This window comes from Anticarsia gemmatalis, chromosome 14, assembly GCF_050436995.1.
Source record: "Anticarsia gemmatalis isolate Benzon Research Colony breed Stoneville strain chromosome 14, ilAntGemm2 primary, whole genome shotgun sequence".
In the NCBI taxonomy this organism is placed as follows: Eukaryota; Metazoa; Arthropoda; class Insecta; order Lepidoptera; family Erebidae; genus Anticarsia; species Anticarsia gemmatalis.
Genome location: NC_134758.1, coordinates 4,628,248 through 4,643,575, shown reverse-complemented (window position 1 = coordinate 4,643,575; position 15,328 = coordinate 4,628,248). Strand labels below are relative to the sequence as shown.

Here is a 15,328-nt window from a genome sequence, read left to right as displayed (position 1 = left end):
TATATAACTATTGCACAAATAGCGATGATGACACGGAATCACGAAAAGCTAAATGAAATCTACGAAGTCAGTGAACTCTGTCCAGTAATTAAAAAGTCATCAATGCATTCGCGTCACTCGTATGTTTGTGGCCGTTTTGATAGCACCCCATAAAACTATTCCGCACAGAATATTTGTTCACAGATTTTCGTGAGCAAAAACAAAATTGATGATGACTGATGGAGTAATACTAAAAATTCTGTACGTATAGTTGAAATTCTGCAATGTTAACTACAAAGCCGAAAATTGTTTGAACATTTTGTTTGTCTAACCAATCAACTGACACTCGCGGACGTTATTTTGTTAGTGCTCGTTTTTTGCACTAGACCGTGTTGCCCTGTATCCGTGGTCTGTATCCGTTTGTTCTTTGTTACCCTGTACTATAATTTCCGCAAAGGGATCAGTCGGAAGTCGACGACACCCTTTTTGTACGACGATAGCTAGTCAGACGGCGATTTCTTGCAACATTTCAACTGTTACATAAAGCAAGTAAGAAATACAGCGTGTTTTGTCGTTAGTATATTGTAACTCTTAACATAAGTCACGGTTTATTGTTTCTGTTTCGGAAAACGGGCTAATTCTCTGTTCATTATGATAATCTACTTTGAGTTTTGTTCCACTTTTCCTCAGTGGTTTACGATCATTGTAAACAAGGAACTGAAATACCCTTTTTTCGCCTCTGAACCATACTTTTTTAATTACACTTTTAACAGATTAAGTATAATGCGAATTTTCTACACAAGGGTGTAAAAATGATACAAACAACAATTAATTAAGGCAAAGGGTCGCAAACGACAACAAACAATCGCCGACCCCAAAAACACACATAACAGAAAATTATGCAAATCGCGATAATTATAATGAGAAATCCGATTCATATCAAGAACTTATTACTTCCCGTCAGAAAAGGGACTAGTAGCTACCCATCTCAAGGCACGTGCCCGTTGACGCGATGCGTCGTTTGTTAGCGAACCGTTTCACATCGTTAACTTTGCTTGTTATAACTTTACGCGTCTCCCGGGTGCACGGAATTTAAATTAACTGAATAGAATTACTAAGGGATGAATATTACTTCAGATATGAATATCTGAGTATTACTCGAAGATTGTGTGTCATCGCGCGTGAAGACGTCGTAGCGGGAGCTATTAGTATTGGCTGTTGACTTATTGCTTGAAATCGAGAGGTATCTTCCAGTAATCGGAATATCTTGGTTGGTTTATCTTTCGTTTTTATCTGGAAAATTATGAGTGGTTATATTTTTGTGATGACTCGGACGTGTGTGGGCTTGGTTAATAAGACCACCTGGTTGTTTCATGTGGGTGTTGTAAGAAGCGTCTAAATTACAAATACGCTTGGTTTGATTGATGAAATGTCACTTCTTGTGTTCATCAATATCGTTGTGCATTTCCTACCGATCATTATTTTCTTTTTTTAAGCCGTTATCAATTGTTTTCGTGATGCAAGAAATGTTCGTAAACGATTGATTAAGTCAAAGTTCAAGAAGATCAAGCTATTAATGTGTTTTATGAACACAAAGACAGGAATTGAATACATTTGATTTATTCCGACCGTTCGCTGTAGCAGTGCAATATTTTGTCATCTTAAGTGGCACGCATACATCAACTCCCAAACACAAAAGACACCGAACTTATCGTTTTAAATTGACACTAAAGCGATATTTTATCAAAAATGTAAAATTTATATTCCATTGAATTCAATTTTATGAAGACGAAGCATTTTCTTAAGTGGCACTTAGAAAAAGCGGTATTACATCATTAATTTTGATTTATAATAAAGAATTCATGATTTTCAAGTTTGCTGTCAGGTTGTAAGCGAGCTGTCAAAATACAATGCAAATCGTCCGCCCAAGTCATCAGTCAATGCCAGTCAAGGCATTAAGCTACAGGATTCTCCTGCGGTAGGTAGGCATTATTTTATTCTAGACTTTACTTCGTGACTTCGCGTTAATGAATTTATTTTTAGATGTCTAGTGAATTGGCTTGTAATATTCTGTAATGATGGCTAGATTACATTATAATACTACATTTTACTTTTATTTTTCCGCCACAAAAATGGGTGATATAAAAAATGCAACTACATTTTGCATTTATGACAAAGTTATAGCAGAGGAATAGACCGGGGTCACTACAAAACTTCAAGTTTTTAAATTATTAAATTTGTAAACCAAAATGGGTAACACATCGTCACTGTGAACCACATAATACCTTATATTCGTCATCGGCAGTTTTGATAAGATACAGTGAATATTTCAGTCTTTCAGTTCAAGAAACACCGGACTGCAAGAAAATTACAAAACGTCAAGATAAATGTCTTCCATCTTTTTCATAGTATGCGACCTTTTGAATTTCACAGAAACTATGAATGATTCTATTCTAAGAATTTAAAGAGAAGAGCTGACTAAAATATCTCTTGTGTAGCCGAGTGTGACAGTTCTTTCTCTGGCCTTTGTAATCAGTTTAATCCTGATTAATATAATGTGACAAATACTTCACTATATTTTAACGGATGGACTCTTAAACCGTCAATTCAACATCAGAAATTATTTATCTTGGGACTTTGAAGCTCAGAAATAAACAAAGAATAAATTAATTAACTCATTTCTTTTGGAGTCAAAACAAGGCCTTGCTTCTACCAGTCTTGCGAAGTCAAGATGAGGTCCAAATAAACAGGAATCAAAAGATGAAAGATGCGTGATATAAATTATCAAGGGACAAAAGGATACTCTTACAATGAAAACAAATTGATTAACGACCGTTTAACCTTGCTCTTTGTAATACACTTAAAAACTTCCGCGTTCAACCCAATCCAGCTTTGAGGGCGTACATCAAATTCTCGAAAGTTATCCGAGGGATAAAAGCCATTCATGTCACGTAGCCGCCAAACCGCTCGACTCATCCAGGGACTCGACGCACTATAAATTTGAATTCTTAAAGCGACAGTCTCAGGGAAATGAAGTTCGTAGCAGAGAGAGCTTGGTTGTTGCCGCATAGATCACTGAATAGGTAGGATTTATTGGGATAGAGAATTAGCTAGGCTCCTTTTGTTTGAGATCTCAAGAGTGCCTAAAACCAGGGAACTAAAACGGCAAAGGAATTACTTAAATTCGGATAAACGTTTTGAACAAAATGACTGACGAAATCCGAGCTGAATAGAATTACTGATTTCATTCAATTACCTTTATATAACGCCTATTGTTTTGTGTATTTCGTGAATTAATTTTAGAATTGAAATGTTGGTTATGCCGTGACATGCCGATAATAGTTTACGTATCAGATTCATACAAACTAAATACTATCATAGCATCACCAATAAATTGAATGTTCAACTTTGACTGTAACTAGATATTAGCGGCTTCGTAACTGTTATTTTAGTATACTAGTCACAGCTTAGTCACAATGACATTATTAATAGGGAAACTAACATCGTAATGTTGGCAAAGCCGGCTTCTGGTTTGGAAATGAGAGATGAAATTGCTACGATCGCGATGGTTTCGATGCCAAACAAATGTAAAGTTTAACATGTTAAACCGCTTATGGCAGTAATTAACATAGCGGTACTGGAAATAGGTTGTTATGATTTTTGTTTGACCATTCTAATTAAAATCGTTGTGGTGTGTAGTACGAGTACGCAAAAAATAATTAACTGTTTTTAGAATTTGTAGTCAAGAACATTAAGACCTAGCAAATTGTTAAAAAAGAAAAAATACCTAAAAACTGTAATAGTGCCATCGTATTTGTAAAAATTCTATTTATAAGAAAAAGAAAAAATAAAAAGAAAAAGAAAATCAGATATATTTTGTTCAGAAAGAGATTTCGACAATTTAAAGAGTCGGTTTAAAAAGAGACAAATAGCATAACAATAGAGAGTAATCAAAATATCAAATTTCAGAAACTTAATCACAAAATCGTGTTTTGTATCAAAATTTTCGGTTGCCGTTACACACGTGCCACCTGTCAACGAAACCGCTTTTAGGTGTCGTGTGCGACAGGTTGTTAGACGTCACAAGCCTAACAATGCGGCAATAGACCTACAGTTAAAATAGGTCTGTTCTAAACGTCACGGTGACAAGACCTCATTACTTCACAACCCACGTTTACCCAATCACGTCTTAATAAAATCGTGTAACATGAATTTTAAATACGTAACAGTAAAACTGAACTAATCTTGGGAAGAAATTCGATAGTAATTCCCAATTCGATTAAGTCAAGCTTTATCGTTTTATGTACAAATTGACCTTGTTAGGTATGTTCATATTTTCGAATGTATAATTCTATTTCATTCATAAATGTGTTAAATATTCAGTGGCTTATTGATTTGATGTTCGTGCGTCGTTGAAGAGATTGTTTATGATACGGTAGCTGTCCTCTAGAACTTGCCGCAAACTTGCATTCTTGCATTTAGAAAATAAAAAGATAACACAGATCCGAATATTGATTAATTCAATTGGAAGAAAGACGAATATACCGGTGCTGAGATGGTGCTGAATAACCGAGCTCTGTATCAAAATAAAACTTCTGGAAAATATAATTAGGTACATAGAAGGTAATATGGATTTATCTATTTAGTAGTACTGACTTTTAATCTGATAAACACTTTTGATTGTCGACAAGAGGCTAGCTATCGATAAATTATTGTTTGAAAACCTGATCAGCGCCCCTGGCGAGTGCTACTGGAACTACTATTCACGAGATTTTGATGTCAAATTTTCAACAATATTGACAGAAGGCAATCGCGCTACTGCTGTCAGAGTGACAGTGTTTATTAAAGCTCATAACAAAATCATATTGTATTTGAAGTGATAGTAACGATACGGTATTTATTGTATCTATTGTTACCTTTTTTCTTTGACGAGGAAAATGCCAGTTAGCATTTTGTAAATAATTTTCTAGTTTAACATCTACATGTTTATAACACATTTTCTTTTATTTCCACGTCCAAGTCCGTCGTATTGTGTGAGTAAATCATTAGCGACTCTTATATCGGAATCGCGCGGGCGCAGGAAACCGTTAAATTTAAACTCGAAGTACTTATTACCCATGACACTATTTAATAAAGAGCCCTTCTCAGAATCTGTGGGTGAAATTAGTAAGGTTTTGATAGAGACATTTCATATTTAATAGGCTATTAAGTTTATTTTCTTAGATTTCTTTATTACTTTGGTTTATAGTCTTTTCTTAGATTTGCATGGTGATTATTTTTTGACAAAACGTTTTATTTCCTTTTTTTAAGCACTGGAATGACATCATCATTTTCATCATCATTATTCTATAACAATTTGCATATTTTTTTCTGTTCCACTAAAACGGCCAGTTTTTTCATACATATCTAAAGTAATCGCTAAAACTATTAACTTTTCCTTGTCATTTTTCTGGTCAAGGTAAATCTTTTTCTTCATAAAACTAACAGTTAATTTGTGAAGAAACAAATTTGACTGTAATTTTTACCTTACCCTATACCTTGCTTGGCTGTTTTCTTTGATAAAGCAACTAGGCGTAAAACGGTTAAAACAACAGTTTAAAATCACATCCACAAATTATTTATAGAACAAACCTGCGTCCAACAAGTATGAGTATTGCTAATGCATTTATTACCCCGTCATTTATTCTAACACCGTAGTAAATGTCATCGTCTGGCAATGCGCATGCGCTCATATTATGCAGGGACAGTAGCAAACGAATGGACTGTTTTGTATGAGACTGATACAGTTTAGATATGAAGCTTTTATGAATTGGAAATTGTGAGTGTGGTTTGTAAATTATTTTATTGCTTGTATGAATGTATATGTACAACCCTTATAAAACAATGTATTGAATTGAATTGACCTATTTTGGCTAAACAATTCTATTTTATTCTACACTCTACCCAAAACTCTATGCTTACAGTTAAACTTCACATTAATTAAATAAAACAAATATTTAACACTAGCTTTCCAACCAAGATAAAACATAGATATATATTTAATTAACTTTTTGACTTGACAGTTTACAAACGAGGAAATCAAACCAAATAAACATCAAAAATGATTCACATACTTCAATATCATAATCAAAGAACAAGCGAAAGTAAACACGAGAAACAAACACTCGAGATACTAAATCAGAAACACTCGATGTAATCTATTAGCGTTCACATCCTCTATCACAATTAGGTAAGACTTTACTTGCCGATAACAGCTGCTACTCTAAACCCAGTTTTAGTTTATCAGTTGCATTCTGTGGCAACTGATAACACTTAAATGGGTGCAACATATGGGCCGAGAGCAACACTTGTCACCAACTACTTATATGGGCTTCCTAATTAATAGGTCTTGTTAATTTTTTATTCAATTTCCGGATTGTTTTTAATTATTGGTATTAAAATTTGTGATAAGGTCTTTAACGAATTTGATTGTGTGTTACTTAATTTTATTGCTCATTTTTACCACTTATTATGTTTTTTAAAGTTAATACTCGATTGATTAAAAATCAATATATTAAAAATTATAAGAGTTTGTTGCAAGAGGTGGTCTTCGAGTACAACTAAAAATCTGTATAAAACGTACCTATTATAATAAAATCACATTTTATAGATACTGTAGATCGAAAAACATACTAAATATTTTACGATAATGTAAAACCTTCATGTAACGTTAAGTTTTTGGTTGATGATACATCAAAATTTATTTTACTAACTCTAAATCGATTGTCATTTCTAAAACCTTATTATGCATGCTTAAACGATAGTAAAAAGAAATACGATACCGTTAAATATAACATATAAAAGACAGCAGATGCCCATAAAACGCTGATACCTTCTGTAGGAAGCGAAACATGTATTTCACAGTTCAATACGACCAATTAGACATAGCTATAAATTTAATATCCAATGGATTGGCGCGAAGCTATGTAAACGGCTGCGGCAATAGATTCATGCAGCAAATGTGTGACATGTTTTATTAATACAACGGACATTTCGAATAATTGATGTAAGGATAACGATCAATTGTAATTTGTATTTCGAGGAATAATTAAATGGAAGTCGAATATTAGCTGTTGAAAATGTTAACTAGGAAAAAAATTTAGGCCATAATAATATATTATTATATGAATAGAATAAAATCATACATCTAAAATTAGTATTTCATACTAAACTCTCTTATATCCCTATTGTATAATAATTATAGCATACTCAAATGTAACATTAAACTATGTAACATTAGGTTAAGTAAGATTGATTTCAATAAATATATTAATTTTTTTCTTATTTATTATACACTTTACTAAGCTCAAATGGCGTTAGAAATAAATTAATGAAACTATAATGAAATAGACCTGGCAGTCTTACAGACTTTACGAGTACGAAGCATAGGTGTTACAGGACAAATGTGGATCAATAAAAAGTACAAGAAAATAAGTATGCCAGTGCAGTGAACTCCTCTACTTGTAAATTTATAATGAAATACACTTTTATGTTATGCCTACTGTCCATTGGTTTGACGGAGAATCTATAAAACAATACACCCAAAGAACTATGTCAACCAATTTTCTATGAATCGTCCAACGGATATCGGGAAACGACGACAATTTGCAATATTAATGATTTAATTTTACCCAGAAGCTCTTTATTTGAAACGGATGTACTATAACTATACATACGTTCTATTTGAAATTACTAGGTACTTGAGCGCGTACTCAAGAGCAGTCCAAATATGAACATCCGAGTGCATTGTGCATATGAACGTGTAAATCAGATAAAGCCGAAATAAGAGGCCAGTGAATGACCTTGTACTCTTAATGAATCATCTTTATTATACTCATAATTGCATAATTCCATTAAAAACCGCAGTATTTCCATTGTTTTATGTATTATTACCTCATTCTATAGGCTCGGATGAGTCGTTGGTTTGGATTTTTTGTCTATACTTATTTTATTATCTATTATTAGAAGAACAATAATAATAGGTCATGACTTCATAAATGGTTTGTTTCGATCGGACCTAGTATAGCTCCTTGTGGGACACCTAGTTAGGATTGTCTTGTTGAACCTTTTTTCCCCTTCTGAGTATCTAAGGATTTCAAGGTTGACTTTGCTAATTGTCAACTGTAGTAAACTAAAATGATGTGGAACCTAATATTTACTTACTTGACGTCGTTCTTAGGAGTTGAATACGTCTATTGTTTGTACAATATCTGTCTAGTCTGTATTAAACAAATTAAGCTCATAGACTTTATTATTTTTTAGTAAATTTTTATGCCTACTATAAATTAATATATCGGTACTAAGTATTTCGTTTTAATGTTATTAAAATCTATACACGTTTATAATGACAGATCAATATCTTCTACCAATAATTTATTCTTGTCGTTTATAGGAATCCGTGTTTAGTTAAAGACAGTTATGGTCTGTATTGATTTATAGATCTGATAGATTGTTTTGGTTTGACTCACGATGAACTTAGTGACTCTTTAAAATTTTACAACGTATTTTATTAGTATCTTTGACATCTTATTTAAAATATAAGATTTAGAGTTCCTAAGTCGCGACTCTGGTAGCTGCTTTTTCTTTGCAGGAAAATTTTGTCTTCTTATATTTTTCAAAGTATAACATTTTGACTTGATATTTCCACTAGATCGTTTTCTTAACGATCAATTTGATATATTTTGTCTTTTATTTAATATAATTTTTATTTTAGCAACCAGCGATTCTGTCCCACAAGATGTATGGATGTGGCAAGGAGAGTTAGTAATGATCTTACGAAGTGGTGTTCTTGGGTCTCTGCCTACCCCTTTGGAAAAGGCGTGATATTATCACACAATAGCGCGAAATTTGCTTTTGTTCTGTATAATTACAAAAGCCACATACCAGAGAAAGCTAGATATTTTGGTATATTCATAAAGTCATGCTATTAGCCAAGAACTACTGATTCACGCAAAACGTTTGAAACACTTATACGCATTTGACCACGACTTAAATGTTTCGTCACACTTTCAAAAGGTTAAAGCTAATATAAATAATACGGTCGTCTGCGGTGCTATATTTATCTATTTTTGTATCGTACTTATAATTGACTACACTGACAATCGATTTTATATATAGCTTCGTGCCGGCCTATTTGCTATTGTTTACCAATAAATTAATTGAAAAGCTCAAAGGAAATTACATTATTAGGTCAATGACCCCATATAAATTGATGTCGCTAAAGGAATTTAGTTTTTGTTCATAACTATATTTTTCATAGAAATGATATCTTTCATTTTTTTGACCGTATTAACAATCGTTATTTTCATAATACTTTCGTAACAGTCAATTTACTAACATTTATTGATAAATTAATTGAAATTTGATTAAAAAAATACGTTTAAGGTCAATGACCCCATTTGAACTATTACCGCGAAGTAAATTTCGTGTATTTTTAAATACCATTTTTTCAGTTATCATGTTTTAGTGATATCTTATATGTTAAACTCAATTAAAAATAACTATAGTGTATATCACCAGTCTTGTAACTCAATCATTATTTTTCTGCCAGCCACAACCGCTACTTATATCACAATGAGAAATAAAAGGCTCCATTATTTTAGTACTACCCTCTTTGTGATACGTATAAATTGCTGTCGTGAGAATATTAACAGGTGAAAAATATCACTTACTGTTTGTTCTCGAAGGTTATTCTCCCTGAACAAATATTTATATGAAGTAAGGTTGAGTTTGCTACAAATCCTTATATTTACATGTTTCGGCATACATCTGATAAATATGTTCTTATCTTAACAGAAATCATTGGAAAAACATAAATGTCTTCAAGTGGAAAGAAATTTACAGTCATTATTCATATTCTTTGGTAGGACAAATAGGATCATATTGCGAAATCATCACCATCTAAATTATTTAGCGATCTTGCCGGGCAGGCCTCATCAAAGTACAGAGTTACTTTGGCATTCATAATTTAGTAAATATGATTTATTCCGAGATATGGCGAACTTGTTTATCAATTAACGTTTCGATTCCGTTCACGTGTGATTGAGTTGAAACACCTTTTAAACTTTGTGTTTGTATGTTAATTCTTTGATCTTGATTAAAGTGTTAGATAAAACTTTATTTATGTTCTTCGTGTTATTGTTCTTTATTTAGGCTCATTATGTTTATTAACACCGCGGTGATTGGAATTCGGGTAACGATATCTTATTTGCTTATTTGTGAAATTCAGATTATGCCGGTCGGCACTGAATGAAAACGAGTTTGTTATCGTAAATCAAATACGATAAAAGCTCGTTTTATCATTTCAAAGTCAAGGTCCGAGGTTTATCGATTTGTAACTATGATAGGTAAATTATAAAGTTAAATAAGTTTTGATATTGGTTTTATCTGTATCGTATAGACAACGTCTGCGTGGTGAAAGATACGTTTCCAAGCAGGCATACTTTCAAGGTCAGTTTTATCCTGTATCGGACTGTTGTAGTAAATGTAAGGGCAAAATAAAGGAAAATGTTCTAAATACTCCTAATAAAAGACTTATATTGATATAGTATTAACTTTGTGAAATTGCAAAAGCGTTTTGAACAATGTTGCGCGCGCATTCATTTCATTTCGTTTAAATCTCACTTTAAAAAAAAACAAGGTCAAGAAACGTCTTTCAGGATTATCAATCGGAATATTTAGTTTTAACTAATCCCTTTAAAATAATTTTCGTTAGGGAGTTCCTCGATCGAGTTTTCATTGTAAGCCACAAATAAAAATTAAATCTAATCAACGAGTACGTTCCATCTTTATCACGACGCGCGACGTCGCGTCGTTCAACTTTCAGTAAATAATCTTTTTGTTTCCAAACAAAGATGTTATTACAAAAGGAATTACGTGTTGAATTGACAGAAAATAATAATCTTATATGAATGTGTCTGATATTTTATTGATTCTTTGTTATCGTTGTGATATTGTGTTTATGTTCCTTTCCGTATCTTTACAAATATATGTGTATTACTAACAAATTAAAAACTTCTGTATATTTTTTCCCCAAAATTCTGAGTAATTTAACGTTAAATGCGATATAGAATAGAAATATAATCTCAATCTGACTAGTATGTTTAACTATTTTAGATTGCGACCACGCCCATTGAAACCTGTAGCAAAACGTAGGGTAAACATGAAGTATACTGTATTTAAATGTAACCCTCTTATTCATAAAAATATATGAAGTTATGAAATGCTTATCAAGAGTTTTGTTTCTTTTACTCCTTAGCGAAAGGAAAAAGAGAAAACATATTATTAGCTTTTTAACTAAAATAGGTTTATAGTGTTTTTATGAATAAGAGGGTTAGTTCCTACTAGTATTAGCTAATAATCAAAACAAACCGCATCTTATATCTCAAGAACGTCTTCGTTGAATAAATAAAAAGATCGATAGACCCTTTATGTGTAGAGCCTGCCAAAAGTCATTAATGTGGCACTAGAGCCAAGTTACTCACAATATCTAATAGTAAATGATTCACGTTCAACCGTTGTTCAAATGTGTTGATGTGGGAAATGGCTGAGTTCCAATGTTAATGAAATTCAACTCCTCCTCTGTATGTATTTGCGTAATAATAGAAATAGTTTGTAAGTTACGAATAAAATAATTGTAAGTTGAGAAGAAATATACATATAAAGCTAATTTATAAAACAACGATGACAAATATCGAATTGAAAACGTATAGTATAGATTTATTTTTGAAAATTTTTAGGCCCTTTCGTAAGTGTTCTCAACAGTGTTTCTGTTTGAGAACAAATTCTTGAAACAAAGAGCATTAAAGTTTTGAAAGGTTCCTTCTTTGTAAAATTTTGATATAGTAATAGCACCTTTACTTATTATAGAAATCTCGTAATGTTTCATTGTAACAAAAAAAATGTTAGCTCCAATAGAAGTAAGATGGTACTAATAAGTACACACTCAGAAAATGCATCATCATTGATAGGCAAACAAAACCTTTTGTTTTATTCTCCCAACAGCAATGAACGAAAAGTGAAAAAGAAAAATAGAAACAAACAAGTAAATCAACGTCCACACAAACAAAATAATACAATTAAGTTCAAAGACTTAAGTCTTAATATAAAACAAAAGATGATCTCACAGTTGAATGCACTAGGCATTTCTAGGACTGACACATTGTACAAGAATAGTCCCGCATGAATCCACACAAAAACTTTATAGTTTCACAAAATATTTATTAGCAACACTATCCTGGTGCTCCATTAATATTCATTTACCTCTACAGCCAGTATCTGTGTGCGTATCTACATAGTTTGTTGACATAGTAACGAGCATGCGCAGAGGTGACGTTATACATAAACAATGAATTTAATTTGTCGCAGGCCAACCTATGCGGAGACTTTAAACCCAAAGGACAGGGCAGGATAATTAATCTAGATTCTGAATTTGAGATGCTGTCTCGCTACGTATACACCAGAGTAATATGATCCACTATTATATCTACTATTCATACATTATTCAATAGCTTTTCAAAGGAACATAAATTTTCCAATCATGACCCGAGGGTCTCGCTAATGTTGACACCTCCGTCATCGAGAGGGATGAACGATACGGGTCGTTAGCTATTCAAATAAGGGCCAGTCATTACCCCCTAGTCATCAGTCACTACGACAATTCACTCAACGAACTTTTATTGATCCTATTTACTTCTATTTTCAGCAAAATAATATGAAACAAATATTTACCAACAAACTTTGAAATTAAATTAATCCAAGATTTCGATCCTTAATCAAAAATCTCATTAGCGACTTACCGAAAACACTCCATAGCCGGCGGAAATTGGGCCAAGTAATATTTTATAATCATCCTTGATGTGGCCTTCTTTGATCTTACAACATTTCTATGTATCGACGGTTCATTCACGCAAAACTGTTATCAAAAAACACTTTCTATGTCGCGTTAGTTCGCGCACATCGCACTGTTGATAAAAAAAACTAGCCGGCTTTTCCGAACGATTCGACTGTCAAAATCACGTGGAGCGACAACACTCACACACGCATCACTGCTGGGCGCAAGCGAAATACGCTTTTTCGCGGCGGACGCTTAGCGCATGACATTCAAGGAACATTATATTCATGTAGCGGACTAACCTCCCACACAGTTCGTGAAGAACTAAGCGCAAGCAGTCGAGGTGCACGTGGCCCGTAGCTTACGCGACGGCCGCCCTTCCAAAGCGGCGTCCACACACTACGAAAATCGACTTTCGCTCGAACGGTAGACGACACCATTTCGCCCAAAAACGGCACGAGCCGACGAGATGAGCCAGAATATGGGACGTTACACACAGAGTATTTCCGTACTATCGCTAACAGTGTGCGTATGATGCGTACATGTACAACGGAAGAGAAAAGTGCATTGAATGTTTTTATTTTCGCAAAGGCCGGCTTCGTGGTTATTCTTTTGTAAATAATTCGATAGGATATAAGCCGGTAGATAAATTGTTACGGTTATCCGGGGAGAAATTTGATACGGAATTTATTCCCTAGTGTAGAGAGAAAAAAAGCTCCGGCCATTGTTGTCGAGGCAGATATTGAAAAAGTTTCTAGTCGGTGTAACGATGGCTTCCTTTTGTCTTGTTTTTAAAGGATTATTCGAAACTTAGTGGGCAGTCCGTTTAATCTTTTCCCTTTGTTGAGACATGACTGGATCTTTTAAATGATATCGTGTTTTGTTATTCAAGTTTCTTTTCGCTTTCGTTCTTTTATGGCGTACGGTGTTGAATAGAAAAGTTTAAAAAGTAAATATTGACGTAACTTGTCAAAGTGTGAATGGATTGGAAAACATACGCATAATATTAAGCGGAGTGTTCGACCCGAGGGTCAGTGAGCCAAGCGGTGTTACCTGTCAAGACAGGTCACCGTGCAATGATAATGTATGGTTATCCACAATCAATACTAGGTACTTTTGCGTTACTTAATAGGCCCTTCCATACTTCCGGATCGTAGTGAGTACTAGTAAGTAGTAACACGTTCCGTGTCTATAGATTGAAAGACTGTTAAATATTTACTTAGACTGCGACAGGTAACATGTGACGTCACGGTGGCCTCAAGCACAGCGTTCTTCGTACAGAACCGGTAGCGATAAGAAAATGACATTTATATGCGTGAAATTAGCTGCCGTGAAGATTTATGCTTGAAGAATTTACATTAATTTGTGTATAAGATGCGTCGTTTACATTTTTGTTGCCTTTCTTTTGATGTAAGGCATGTTACTATTCAAATAACTGTCGTAATTCATCTTGATTGAAGTCATGATAAGATGATTCGTGGAAATCGTTCGTGAATTGAAATTATAATTGAGGAAATTAAACTAAGCTAATTAAATGCTTACGAAACAATCATGAAAATAGTGTTTTTTCGTCGATTTACGAATTCTTTTTTCCTATCATTGTCAGACAAAGGTCTCCCCAAACTCTTCCATCGGTCACAATAATCGCCCAATTTATGCCAACACAGAACAATCATACAAAAAATAATGTGTACTCAAAAAAGATGACACTAATAATTTTCACTCTATGAATTCTTCGGAGACATACAAAGTGTAATCCTATATCATTACTTAATCATAACTTTATCCCCGCACATTTCCGCTTCCCTACAAGCCACACTTACGAGTATTTACTTTGAAAATTACAAATAATCATTTTCCTTCAACCGGTCTGCTATGACAAGTATCCAGACACTGTATTTATAAGATTTTCTTATTTACTCGCAATTAATAGTTTGCTTTCGTATTTGCATGCGTAATTTGAGATATTATTCCGACATAGTATATTAATTAATATTCCAGTACTATTCGAAGATATTTTATTGTAAGAAGTATTAGTTAACCCTGACTATGTACTTGATGCTTATTTGGCAACACTTAAAAATTTGCTAGCTGCTAGATTTGAACTAGAATTCAAGTTTTAATAATTTTCTAACTCTCCAAATACATGTTTTTTTTTTCATATTATTTATTAACAACGCAAATATTTTCAGAAAATTATTGTTTCATGACCAGTATTTGAAGCCTAAACTTGATAATTAAGTATATAGTAAAGGTTGCTCTCTTAAAACAACAACATCGTCCCTTTTGGATTTGTCTAGGGTCCAGATTACTTTCAATATGAAAAGGCAAGTTTCGTTTGACTGCTCTAATGACACGGCCATAATTTGTAAATGTTTATTTCATGCATGATTTAAAGTACTCCGTTATTATCGCTTCGATAAATGATGGATACCGGGTATGGAAAGCGGTTTCATTTTCATACTGATTACACTATTT

General features: G+C 33.3%; 1 protein-coding gene across 4 annotated transcripts in view; it reads right to left on the bottom strand.

Moving 5' to 3' along the window:
- The window catches only part of LOC142978212 (uncharacterized), a 177,456-nt gene extending 164,235 nt beyond the window's left edge, over window positions 1–13,221 (bottom strand). For all 4 annotated transcript variants that reach the window (XM_076122550.1, XM_076122551.1, XM_076122552.1 and 1 more), the window contains exon 1: window positions 12,816–13,221. In XM_076122550.1, the coding sequence (XP_075978665.1) occupies window positions 12,816–12,868 (53 nt within the window). In that variant the 5' untranslated portion in view covers window positions 12,869–13,221. The remainder of the gene's footprint in view (window positions 1–12,815) is intronic.
- Between the last annotated feature and the right edge of the window lie 2,107 nt (window positions 13,222–15,328).